This window comes from Enhydra lutris, unplaced genomic scaffold (genome assembly GCF_002288905.1).
Source record: "Enhydra lutris kenyoni isolate GAN:26980312 unplaced genomic scaffold, ASM228890v2 scaffoldscaffold13, whole genome shotgun sequence".
Classification (NCBI taxonomy): Eukaryota; Metazoa; Chordata; class Mammalia; order Carnivora; family Mustelidae; genus Enhydra; species Enhydra lutris.
In genome coordinates this window covers 34,559,937-34,573,204 of record NW_019154097.1, presented here as the reverse complement: position 1 = coordinate 34,573,204, position 13,268 = coordinate 34,559,937, and the positions used below count along the sequence as shown (strand labels likewise).

Below are 13,268 nucleotides of genomic sequence, written 5' to 3'. Positions count from 1 at the left end.
TGCATCTTTGCTCGCTGGCTCTCTGGGGAAATTAACAACTAATTGCCCATGATCTGTCGAAAAATAACATAAAACACTCGACTGCCAGGATCCTCAATGGGCAAATCAGGGGGCTGTTTCACTTTGGATTCCAGGAAGCAGTGCCGTTTTCTGCGGCCCGGAGCTGGGGTTTGAGGCGATCTGATGCCCATCTGGGATGTCTCTCGTCCATATCCGCAGCTCTGGGGTTTATGGGAGAGACAGCGGAACAGGCTTCGGACTGCCCTTGGGCTCTTAATAAGGGCAAGAGGAGGAAGTCGGGTGCAGAGAAGAAGACAGCAGCATGGCCTGGCATCTTTCAAAGCGGACAAGAGACCGGAGGCTGGAGAGGATGAGCCACCATCAACTTTCTCAGACATGGGGTGACTCAGCAGCCCTTTGCCCCCACTGAGGCCGGGAGGGGCCCCCCCAGGCTGATGGGGAACGAGGAAGAGAAGACAGTGTTGGTGGTGAGGGAACCTCCAGACCCCTCCCTGAACACCTTTTACCTAGCCACGCCCCATGGGAGGGACTTATCCCATAGACATACTCAAGCGAGCATACAAAGATGCCCACCACAGTGTGCTTTTTGGAGGGAAAACTGGAAAACAAAACAAAACAGAACCCTAAAATGTTGCTTATTTAACAAAGCCAACAGCGATCAAGTTAGGAAAGCATCCCTTTGGGATAAGAAACCACTGAGAAGATGTAGGCCGGGCTTACCGTCATGGGATACTGTCCAAACAGGTAGGTTGTAGGACAACCTATAAATTGACCTCATTCATAAGAAGGATAAAGCACATCTCTTTATGTTCGGGGAAAAAAGCGTAGAGGGATATACCCCAAGTAATGGTCAGAGATCACTCTCCCTGGTCATTGAAGGAGGTGAGAACATTGATAATTCATTTCTTCTTTGTAGATTTGTTTCTAACTTATCTGGCCTTTCTATAATTAGCATATGGGAGACTTTCAACACGGCTGTTTCCATTTAGAAAGTGAGGCTGTTCTGAATGAAATGATGTGCCCTGAAAAAGATGGGTGGGAATCCTAATCCCCAGACCTGAGGCTGTGACCTTATTTGAAGACAGGGTCGGGACGCCTGGGTGGCTCAGTTGGTTGGACGACTGCCTTCGGCTCAGGTCATGATCCCGGAGTCCCGGGATCGAGTCCCGCATCGGGCTCCCAGCTCCATGGGGAGTCTGCTTCTCCCTCTGACCTTCTCGCTCATGCTCTCTCTCACTGTCTCTCTCTCAAATAAATAAATAAAATAAAATAAAATAAAAAGACAGGGTCTATGCAGAGGGGATCGAGTTAACATAAGGTCATTAGGGTAGGCCCTAACTAATTTAATAATTGGGTCCTTACGTGAAGGGGAAATCTAGAGACGGGCATGTCTCCAGGGGGAAATGCCATGGGAACTTGCAGGTAGAGATTTGGATGATGGGGCAATGCTTTTATAAGCCAAGGAACACTGGAGTTTGCCAGCAAACCGTTAGAAGCTGGGTCAGGGCGTGGGACAGACTCTTCATCACAGATCTCAGAGGGGACCGACCCCACTTCTCCTCAATCTTAAGATTTCTGGCCTCCAGAACTGAGTACTGGAAGTACTCCAGGCTGTTGTACTTTGCTAGGGAAGCCCTGGGAGATCCATCCAGAAACCACATGCAGGGCTCTGTGGTCTGGGGTCGGGGCTTCCGAACAGGAGAGGAGAAGGACGGGGACCCAACTCTGAAGGTGTCCTACAGAGACATGGAGAAGTAGCCTGATGGTGGGTGCGGTGACAGATGAGTGACGGCTGCCGTGGCTGCGGACAGAAATGCGTAGGGAGTATTTGCTACAGAGACACAGAAATGACGTTCAGAAGGAATATTTGGAGACTTTCCATTGTGCAGTCTGAAGTCATTTTGCCGTGGTTTCTCAGGACAGTCCTTTTCCCGGTTTTGAAGTCTGACCTGACCTGAGGCATTGGGAGCTGAACGGGGCGGCCCGAGGTGGCCAGTGTCTCTAATGCCAGAATCAAGCAGCATCCATCACCGCCCCCCTACCATAGCCAAATTCAGACATTACACAGTGACCCCCAAAGGGGGCACCCTGGACATCCTGGTCTCATTCTGCCTACTTCACAGAATCGTGGAACATCCCCCAAAGAGGACCCATGTCTGTGCCTGGTGAGCACGAATGGCCAGGGTTCCCATCCAGTATGAACAGCCAGCCCTCGGGCTCTTGGAGCCTCAGTTTCCCCAACTGTAAAGGGCAGGGTAAGGAAGATGACCCGTCAGTCCCTGCCAGCTGGTTCCTCCCAAGTTTGTGACTTTAAGCAAAGAGAAGATTCGGGTAGGTGGCAGGGCGGGGGGGGGGGGGGGCATGTCCACCATAAACTACACACACATCCCCACTGATCAGGAGATCCCGCCTCTGTCCCCCGCGGTCTGAGCGGGGACACCCCGTACCTCTGACGGCCAGGACCGCCCGGGCTGTGGCGGAACCCAGGAGGTTGTGAGCGACACACTCGTAGGCGCCCGCGTCCCGGGCCTCCACGCGCTGCAGCCACAGGCTCCCGTCGGGCAGGGTCCGGAGCCGCCGGCTGGCCCGCAAGGGCTGGCCCGCTCGCAGCCACTCCACCATGGGCACCGGCTCTCCCGAGGCCTGGCACTGCAGGGCCACATCTTCCCCGGCTCTCGCGGTCACGTCCTGGGGCTCCACCCGGAACACCGGGGCACCTGTGGGAGGCCCGGGGCAGCTTCAGGGAATGTTTTGTTATTTGTATGTGTTTCGGAGGTAAAAAGGGGTTAATAGAATCACAAGTGATCATCACATCATCTGACAGCATCTCCTTCGAGACACTGTTTCCCGGAGCATGAGCGCACTGCTCATAGCGGCTTGCTCCCTTTCTCCGCCCACAACAGACCCTACGTGCCTTTCCAGGCCATGACATCCTCGTTTCTAGCACATATTTGGTGGTCCACTGTTTGGGTCTATCACAGGAGCGTTTCCAACGTGGTGCCTCTACTTGGTGCCAGAGGGGAGACGGGAGGGAGGGCCCTGTCCCCTGCTGTGGGTGAGTCTCACCAAGTGGCTCCCTGACCCTCAGTCTCCTCATCTGAAAGATGGGAATCCCTGTCCACTCGCTCCCACAGACCCTCCAGCTGCAAGGAAAAGGCAGCACATGCCCAGCGCTGGTGAGGGCGGGGTAAGGCGAACTCGTACACACCGAGGGCATGGAAGCGAGCAGGCACAGCCCCGCGGAGAAGCACCAGCTGAGCTTAGAACAGCAACAGTCTGCTCTCTTACAGCTCTGGAGGCCAGGCGTCCCAAACCAGCTGTTTCACGGGGTAATGTCTGCTTCCTCCAGAGGCAGCAGGGCACAACCTGCTTCTTGGCTCGTCCCGCTTCTGGTGGCTTCTAGCGTTCCCCGGCTTGAGGCTGTGTCCCTCCAGTCTTCTCCTTTTCCTCCTCTTCCTCCTCATTCTCCTCCTCTTCTCCCCCGTATATAAGAAATATACACCTCTCTCTTACAAAAGCACTCATGAGAGCATGTAGGGCCCACCAAGACAACCCCAGATCACTTCCTCATCAATATCCTTAACTTAATCATGTCTGCAAAGATCCTTTTCCCAAGTAAGATCACATTCACAGGTCCCGGGGACGAGGACACAGTCATATCATTGGGAGCCACAGATCAGCCCACCACAGTCAGGATCTCCTGAAGTGGAATGTATGCCTGCTGTGTGTCCCAGCCTCTCCTGGGTCCATACTCTGACAGAAATGTGGATGCATGTCCGCCAGAGGCGTGTGTTGGAATGCAGAAGCCATGCTGTTCCTAACTGCCTAGAAGTGCCGGGCAACATGCAAACCGTGGCACCGAGGATGGAGGAAGGCCTTCTACGAGCGATCTCACACACAGTGTCGTGCCCAAGAGCACATACGATAGGGTTTCATTGAAACAAATATCAGAAAAAAGCAGAAGCAAGATGCCAGCCATTGCTGTGTGAAAAGGCCAACAAGTCCGCTCCTCCAAAAACCAAATATAAAACTTAACAAAACTAGCCGAACCAACTATTTCAGGGCTCTAGAAGTCCAGGAAAGGCAAACAACAAATTGAGCATCATTTACCCGTGAGAAGCTTCTAGAACTTGGGGCGAGAATGGTGGAGGTGTGTGGCCTGGGGCTGCTCCCATCTCCCACCCCCACTCCACCGTGGTCATCCTAGTGGTTTTGCTGGGACGGGGCTGGCTGCGAAACCCCCAGCTCTTGCTATCCCAAGGGACTGGCTTGATTGGCAGGCGAGGAGGCAGGTATATTCTGAGAGACCGGGGTGTTGTCAGGGGATGGGAGGGGGGCAGAACCGGCAGGAAGCAGATGGCACCTGGCACTTCTGTTGGTCTAAGGAAACCAGGGGGCCAGCTGGAAGCTTAATGAGAAGAGCCTGGAAATGAGGGAGCCCTGGAAAGGCCAGAGCAGCTCTCCGCACATCTCTGGCTTCCGCAGGCCATGCGCACCCGTGTAGGGATCTGGGGGGTGGCTGAGGGTGGACAGGAAGAGTCAAAGCCAAGGCCACTCCAAAACTGCCTGAACTCTGAGTCACTCCATGGCCACACGCAGATGCATCGATGGGGGGTGGAGCCTCAGTTTCTTCGGCCTTAATTTTCAGCAAGTCGGACAGTGATGTGTCCCATGCAGAATTTCCTCGGGTTTATCCTGTCTGAGTTTTGCTCAGCTTCTTGAATCTGTAGGCTTATGCCTTTAGTGCAATTTTGCAAAATTCCAGCTCTCATTTCTTTAATGCTTCTCACTCTTTTCTCCTTTTCCTCCGGGACTCTGACGTCCCCCTGTCAGATCTCAACCTTCCATACATTTCTGCTGCTCTGCCCCTTGTTTATTTCAAGTCTGTTTCCTCTGTTCAGACTAAGTAATTTCTATTGTCACATCTTCAAAACCACCAGTTCTTTCCTCTGTCCTCCTCATGCAGCAGTTCCACCTGCCCACTGAGGTTTTCCTTTCATTATCAATGAAGTCCTACAACTTCCCTTTGGTTCTTCATAGCTCCTATCGTGCTGTCGTGTTTCAAGCACGTTTCTAATTGCTCAGCCTGGCGTTCTTAACAATGCTCATTTTAAGATCTGTGTCAGAGTATTCCAATGTGTGTCACTGTCTGTGGACCCGCTCTTCTCGTTCAGGTTGAGAGTTTCCTTGTTATTGAGAAGATGAGAGAGTTTCAGCTGCATCCTGAACAGTCCAAGCACAAGCCTTTGGTTCTTATTTGCTAGCAGGCTTCCTCTGCTGCTGCCAAGGGAAAGGAGGTGCTGCCTCATTGCTGGCAAGTGAGGGAAGACATCCAGCCTCCCTAGGCCTCCGGGGGCACCCCAGAACACGAGGGGTGCTCCACTACTCCCGGGCAAGCCTGGGAGTTCAGGGTTCCCAATTCTCTCCACTGACGTCACTCTGGCTAGAGTGGGGGGAACACTCATTATTGCCCCTCACTTGGCCTCATCTGATGCCACCCCCCCCCAGAAGGGGTACAGGGGTGCTCGGAACAGGGGGCAAGGCTGGAAGTGTAGGTTCCCCACCCACCTGGTCTTCGCTGATGGGGCTTGGGGCGGGGCTGTGGTTCTTTTCATGGTGTTTGGCTAGACAAGGGTGGTCATCATCGGAAAGCTTCCCATCTTGCTACACTGTTCCTTTCCTGGCCCTTCCACAAGAGAGGCAGGCTTTTGTGGGGACTCTCTGTGCGTGTGTGAGGGCTCCTTGGGAGTCGCAGGTGGCTGGCTTCTCAGGCCCGGGACACAGGAGTCAAAAAGAGAAACGAGGGAATCCACCGCCATGTCACTCCACAGGTCCCAAGATCCTTACTCAATCCTTCTTTTCTCTCTCAGAGTCAATGTTTGTCTTCTCTGTAAAGTCCAAGATGTTCAGCTGTACGTAGCAGGACCAAGAGGGAGGAGCGCATCTACAATGCCATCTTGTCTGGAACCAGAGCCTCCCACCCAGTCCCCTGCAGTCCATGACAAAAACTCCCATTAAGCCACTAGGAAAATAAAACTTCCTCCACCTGACAAAAAGCACCTGCAGAACCCCACAGCTGTCATCATACCCAGTGGGGGAAGACTGAGTGCTCCGTGTCTACAGCTGGGAAAAAGTGAGGCTGTCTGCTCTCCCCACTTCTCCTCACCCTTGCATGGAGGGTCTGACTAGTACAAAGCGGCCATACAAAGAAACGAAAAGTATCCAGAGTGGCAAGGGAGAGGTAAAACTATCTCCACTCCTAGGTGACGTGTAGAAAATCCTATGTGTAGAGGTTCCTAAGGAATCTAGCAAAAATGACCAGAGCTCAGAAACAAATTTAGCAAGGTTTCTAAGATCGAGATACAAAAATTAATTGGATTTTTGTATATTAGTGACATAAAATCCAAAAATCAAACCAGTAATAATTCCATCCACAATAGCATCAAAAATAATAAAATACTTAGTAATCAATATAATAAAAGAGGGATAAGACTTGAGAACTATAAAATATCCCTGAGGAAATGAAGATCTAAATAAATGGTACAGAGCAATTGGATATCCATATGCCAAAAAATATATATAAAGAAGAGAAAGAGAAAGGAATTTAGACCCTTATTTCACACAAAAACTAACTCCAAGTGGATCACAGACTTCCACGTAAAAACAAAAACTATCAACCTTAGAGGAGAGAAGGTGACCTTAGGCTAGACAAAGTTTTTTTGTTTTTGTTTTTGTTTTTTAATTCAATACGAAGCACACATCTGTAAAATACAAAGTTGATAAATTTGGACTTCGCCAAATTTTAACGCTTTTGCTCTTCCAAGGCACCAATAGGAAAATGCCGAGACAAGCCACAGAATGGAGGGAAATATCCGTAAATCACGTGTCTGACAAAGGACTTGTATCCGGAAGACGTAAAGAACTCCAGAACTCATTCATAAGACAAACAACCCAACTGTGAAATGAGCAAAACATCTGAAAAACACCTACCCAGAGAAGATCGATGAATGGGGGACACACACACACACACACACACACACACACACACACACACGATCAATATCATTATTTATTAGAGTTTGCGCCCACTGGGATGACTAAACAGAAAAGAGAGACAACAAAAACGTTGGCAACAACATAGCGAACCCAAAGCCTTATCCACCCCCTAGAAGAAAAGCAAAAACAGTATAGCCAGTTGGGTGGTTTCCTGAAAAGTTAGCGGTACCTGATAGACTCCTAGGAATCTTACCCAGGACAAAGGAGACACACATCCGCACAAAGACTAAATGCGACGTTCATAGCCGCATTATTTCTAACAGCCCCAAATCAGAAACCAGCTCCATGTCTAGTAACCGATGAATGGGTAATGTTCAGCCATAAAATGCAGTGAAGCGTGGACAGGTGCTATAATATGGATGAACTTGGAACACATTGTTGAGAGAAAGAACTCAGAACCAAAGACCACACAGGGTTCCACTTAGATGAGGTTTCCGGAAAGGTACACTTGCAGTGGCGGAAGGCAGATCGGCAGTTGCCCAGGGCTGGGGGGCGCGAGCAGACGGGCAGAGGGAGCTTCTCAGAGTAATAAGAAACGTCCCAGAAACAGATCGTGGGGGTGGATGGACAATGCTATAAATTTACCAAGAATCGCTCACTGCAGTCTTAGAATGGGTGAATTTTTTCCCTTTTAAAAATTGTGGTAAAAGACACATCATGTAAAGTCTACTGTCTTGACCACTCTGAAGTGTAGTATCGAGTCGTGGAGTGCATTCACACTGGTGGGCGACCACCATCCCCCTCCAGGATGCTCTCATCTTGCAAAACTGAAACTCCAGACCCATTCAACCACATCTCCCCATTGTCTCCCCCCAATTCTGCTTCCCTTTCTATGACTCTGACAACTCTAGATACCTCAAATAATCCGAATCATACGTTGTTTGTGTTTTGGTGACTGCCTTATCTCACTTGACATCCTCTATTTTTGTTCATGCTGTAGCAGGTATCAGATTTCCTTCCTTTTTAAAGGGAAAATAAGTATGAAGGGTGAATTTTGCAGTATATATCTTAACGAAGCTGTATTTTTAAAAGTAATCTCTATGCCCAACGTAGGGCTCGAACTCATGGCCCCAAGATCAAGAATGCTCCACCAACTGAGTCAGCCAGGCCCGCCAAGGTGACTTTTTTTTAGATTTTTTTTTTTTTTTATTTGACAGATCACAAGTAGGCAGAGAGGCAGGCAGAGAGAGACAGGAAGAGGAGGCAGGCTCCCTGCTGAGCAGAGAGCCCGATGCGGGACTCGATCCCAGGACCCCGAGATCATGACCTGAGCCGAAGGCAGAGGCTTTAACCAATGAGCCACCCAGGTGCCCCAAGGTGACTTTTTTTTAAAGGCAAAACTCTGGACAAGGGTCACCTGGGGCAGGGGACATTGACAGGAAAGGGAGCATGATATGATGGGAGTGGCTGGGAGCCAGTGGTTTTCCATTTTTCTATTTTTGCTCTGGGGGCGTGTTAACTTGGTGGGTTCACGTTATGAAAATTCAGTGAGGGGCACCTGGGTGGCTCAGTCCCCAATTAAGAATCCAATTCTAATTTCAGCTCAGGTCACGATCTCATCGTGAGATCAAGCCCCATGTCAGGCTCTGTGCTGGGCATGGAGCCTGCTTGAGATTCTCTCTCTCCCTCTCCCTCTGCCCCTCCCTGCTTGTGCTCTCTTTTCTCTCTCTCTTTTTCTAAGTAAGTAAGTAAGTAAATAAATAAATAAAAGATTAAAAAAGGAAATTCACTGAGCTCTACCTTTGTAACATGTCTTCTCCCTAGGTGTGTTAATTTTCAATAATATATTTTAGTAAAAATGCCTATAAAGATGATTTCACAGGGTTTCCCTGGGGCTCAGACAGTACTCTGTAAACTACCAGCTGCTTGGCAAATCCAGGAGCTGTCACTATGATCTTGTGGATGGTTGTGAGTTCAAATAAATGGGCCCCCCGCCCAGGCCTGGCTGTTGGGTGCCCAGATTTTCATTAGCCCAGACCCCACTTCCCATTCCGTAACTGGGGAACTGGGAAGTCCCACTTCATGGGACCTCAACTGGGTGTTCTCACTAAATATTTATCAGGGAACTCCCAGTCCCTGGCCCTGCCTCTCGTCCCTCCATTCTGATCAGACAGCCCGGGACACACCAGCCCAGCCTCAGCAGGGTACTCCATACCCAAGTGCCCACCTCGCACCACCCCCACCCAGGGCCCAGGCGAGGGGGAGACCAAGACTCACTCTGCAGCACGAGGATCACCACTTTCTCCACCGCGCCCACCTCATTCTCTGCGATGCACTGGTACTGGCCCGCGTCGTCTATCTGCAGGGGGGTGTGGAAGGGGGGGCATGGTGTTCAGGAGAGCAGGAGGAGGGGGACAGCAGGGCACAGGAGCAGGACACATCTAAGCAGAGGAGCTTAGAGCATAAACCAGCCAGGGGCTCGTGGAGTCCTTCAGAAAAGCCTCTGTGACCACCCGTCAACAGACATCCAAAGAGATCCTGGCCCCTTTCACGCCTGGAACGTGGGGGTAGTGGTGACTGAGAGCATGGATTTGTTGCCCTCAGCAGAGCCACACGCTGCAAAGGCACGATTCAGATCCCCCTTCTCCAAACTAGGTACCATGATGTCTCCTTCTATGGCACATTACTAGGGATTCCTTGAAAAGAGCGTTCCGTGGAGAAGGAAGTTTGGGAAACACCGAGTCAGACAACAACCCGCTTCTGGCTGCAGGATTTCTTGGGGCTTTTATGGTGCGGGCGTGTGCCATGAGCCTTCCAGAGGGGAGATGGCTTGCGGTGTTTTCCCAGTTTAGTGAGAGGGGAGCTTTTTGTAAAGGAAACCCACCACCACGGCCAGCGAGGAAGCCCAGAAAGGACACGGCTCAGATTCACTTCTGGGCGGCAGTGCCACCAGGAGCGGGAGCAGGGGGAAGCCTGAGGCCACCGTCTGTGCCCCGAAGGTGATATCCTGGAGGCCGCTCTCAAGGGACTGCAGGGGCAGCCCAACATGCGGGTAAGAGGTGAGATCGGGGGTCAGATCAGGATGGGACCAGATCTGGCTCCACTGGGGACTGTCCCGGACTCATTACGAATACACCGCCACGTCGCCAGATGAGTATGTACCACCACCCATTGGTAAAATGGGGATCGCGGCTGCTAAGATCGGACAAGAAATCATGCTCGTCAAAGCGAACGTACCTACCAGTGGCTGGCTATGGTAGAGACTCGGGTAACAGTGGGGGAAAGCAAGGGCCCCTAAAAAGAGCCTGACAGGAGGGGACTGTGGATGTCTGTGTGACCACTCAGACTTGGGACACAGAAGGGAAGGTGAATGAGCCTTCCCCAGGGCTCAAGGCTTTGGAAACAGCCTAGAGCAGGAGTCAGGAGAGCTGGGATGGGGTCTTGCCTTGGGCACCTCCTGGTCATGGGCCTCTCTGAGCCTCAGTGTCTTCTGTAAAATGGGGCTCTCTTACTTGTCTACTCTGGGCATTTAGCGGTATTACCCAGGAGCCAGTCACGCCTAAATTCCCGGCATGGGTCATCTCACTGATTTCTTACTTTACACCTATGAGTTAGAAACAACGATTAGCCCCACGGAACGGCTAGGGTGACTGAGGCACAGAGAAAAGTCCCTGGCTGGAGGTCACTCGGGTTAGTGGTGGGAAGAATCTGGGTCATGGGCAGGAAGGTGCTTTGTAGACTGTAGGGGACCATGGTAACCTGATGAACCCTCTGAAGCCATCAGAAAAGGCTGTAGGTTGTCCCCACCCCAAGGCATGGGGTCCCGCCTTGCCTCTGTCCTGCGGATGGTCAGCGAGCCGTTATGCAGCCGATAGTGGAGCCGGCTGCCCCGGAGCGGGAGGCTGTCTTTGATCCAGCGGATGTCGGGCGCTGGGGCGCCATGGACCACACAGTCAAGCCGGACGCTGCTCCCCACAGGCTCTACCACGTAGGAGAAGGCCTCCCCTTGCAACACGGGGGCTTCTGCAAGGTGACATCAGACTAGATATCACAAAAGAGGTTCCCTCTGGCTCAGCTTCTCCCATAAACCCATCCCTGGAAACTCCTGCTTGGCCCAGCATGACTGTGAATAGTCAGCGCATCAGGGATGTGTCATGGGTGAAGTGAAACAGACTTCCGGGAACCCTGATTTGAAATGGAGTGAGAATACTGCTGTGATTGATTAGTGATGCCTGAGACTGGCACAGGAAAGACGGCATGGTGATGAGTGTCATGTACTTGCTGTAATGGATGGATTGTCCCAGCTGCAGAGTACCTGCCAGGGACGTTGTGAAACAAAGACTACATAATCATTAGGACACCTTGTTTGGACACAGCAACACTAAGACATCCCTGATCCTTGCTTCATGCAAACCTTTTTCTTTTTTTTTTTTTTTTTAAGATTTTATTTACTTATTTACGTGTTTTTTTAGGGTGGTTACTAGTTCAGAGGTCAGGACATCTATTTCTTAGGAAAACCAACAGATCAGGTTCAGCAGAGGTCCCAGGAGAGGCCACCAGGCTCACGCCCTACCCTTCACGTGGACAAAGCTGACCGCCTGCACGCGACCCACTCTGTTCTCGGCCCAGCAGACGTAGGTCCCACTGTCCTCTCTGGTGACGGCCACCCGCTGCAGTGTGCTGCCCCCGTCCTGCTCAGACACCCCCTCTGGTAGAAAAAGAGATGCCCCGGAGGGTTCTGAGTCCAGGGTACCAGGGGCCCCTCCTGCCCTGAATCCTTCACTCAGGCCAGGGTACCAGCAGGTGTTTGGCAAAGACATCAAAACGGGTGTCTCTTCCCAATGGTGGGAGCTTGACTACATCAGACCCACTCAGGGCAGGCACAGGCCATGGGAGGGGACGTGCTGGAAGAGCCAGGCTTCTAGCATTTTCGAGGCCACACCGTGAGCTGGTGGCACGGGTGAGGGTAGGTCTTTGGGGGCCTATTAACAGGCACGTCCTGCCTTAAACCAGTTGGCCCTCAGCACCCCTGTTATCTCCATCTCGAGATGAAGAATCTGGGCTCAGAGAGGCTGAATCACTCCCCCAAACTCCTTCCCCTGGAGGCAGTGGGGTCTGGTCACAGCCTTCACACGGGTACACAAGGTGAGCTCCTAAGCATGTTTCATAGCACCTGGACTCCAGTTCAGGAGCGTCTGAAAATATCACTTTGCCAGGGAGGGGACTTAGCAATTCATCACTTCAGCAGACATTTATTGAGCACCTACTGTATACCCTGTATGCTGTATGGGCCCTGTGCCTCTCTAAACATCAACTGGGACAGAACCTCCCCTGCCCACCACCAGGAAAGGGGTTTGCCAGGGGCCCACTGTGCTGGGTTGTAACACAAGCCCCCTCCTGGCCCTGAGATATCGGGGTGGAGTCTTTCTCACAGGGGGCTTCTTGCCAGGTCTGACATAGGACCCGTCACATAGGGCCACACGTGTGTTTGCTCTGCTCCCCCCTGCACAGGGCCAAGACTGGAGACACTCTCTTCCTCTCCATGATGCTGAGTCTCTCTGCCAGTCTGCCCTTCCTCTGGGGTCCCGGGGACCCCGTCCCCCCCGCTCCCAGGAGGCCCAGACCCGTGACCGGCCGGTTGTTGATGGTCCAGCCGATGCGGGGGGTCGGGCTGCCCCGGGCCGCACAGCGAAGCCACAGCCTGTCCCCGAGGCGCAGGCTCCGGTCCCCAGGCAGGGTGGTGAAGGCCGGCAGTGTCAGGATGCTGAGGTGCACGCGGCGGCGGGCGCAGCCCACGGCGTTCTCGGCCACACAGGTGTAAGTCCCAGCGTCCTGGCTCTGAGGGCAGAGGAGGGGTCATCCTGAGTGCTGCCCCCACCCCCAGCTCCTAGGGACTCCTTCTGCCGCAGGTTCCCTTGGAGCATGCAGCCCAGAGAGGTGAAGGGGCTCGCTCAAGGTCACGCAGCCAGTAAATGGCTCTGTTTCCCCGCTGCTCCCTGGTGCCTCGCCCCAGCAGCCTTCCTAATCATCCAAGCCCTTGATAACAACATCCACAACATGCCAGAGACCCTGTTCGGGACCTCCCCCACACCAGCTCATCTCTGGTCCCATTACCGCTGGGACGGGCCCCGAGTAGGGTGCCTTTTGCAGAGAATGCTCAGCCAGGCTCTGAGACATTCCGTGGGGCATTGGAGCAGGGCTGGTGCCCTCGCCGCTGTGCTATCCAGCTCTCTGTGCACCAAGGTCCAAGG

At 52.4% G+C, this 13,268-nt stretch overlaps 1 protein-coding gene across 1 annotated transcript in view; it reads right to left on the bottom strand.

Annotated features, from left to right (window-relative positions):
* LOC111146187 (hemicentin 2) overlaps nucleotides 1–13,268 on the bottom strand; it is a 145,678-nt gene that overhangs the window by 11,393 nt on the left and 121,017 nt on the right. The window contains exons 82-86 of the mRNA XM_022501624.1: nucleotides 12,642–12,855; nucleotides 11,591–11,725; nucleotides 10,850–11,040; nucleotides 9,295–9,376; nucleotides 2,469–2,738 (exon numbers count right to left, since the gene is read on the bottom strand). Of these exons, the coding sequence (XP_022357332.1) occupies nucleotides 2,469–2,738; nucleotides 9,295–9,376; nucleotides 10,850–11,040; nucleotides 11,591–11,725; nucleotides 12,642–12,855 (892 nt within the window). The remainder of the gene's footprint in view (nucleotides 1–2,468; nucleotides 2,739–9,294; nucleotides 9,377–10,849; nucleotides 11,041–11,590; nucleotides 11,726–12,641; nucleotides 12,856–13,268) is intronic.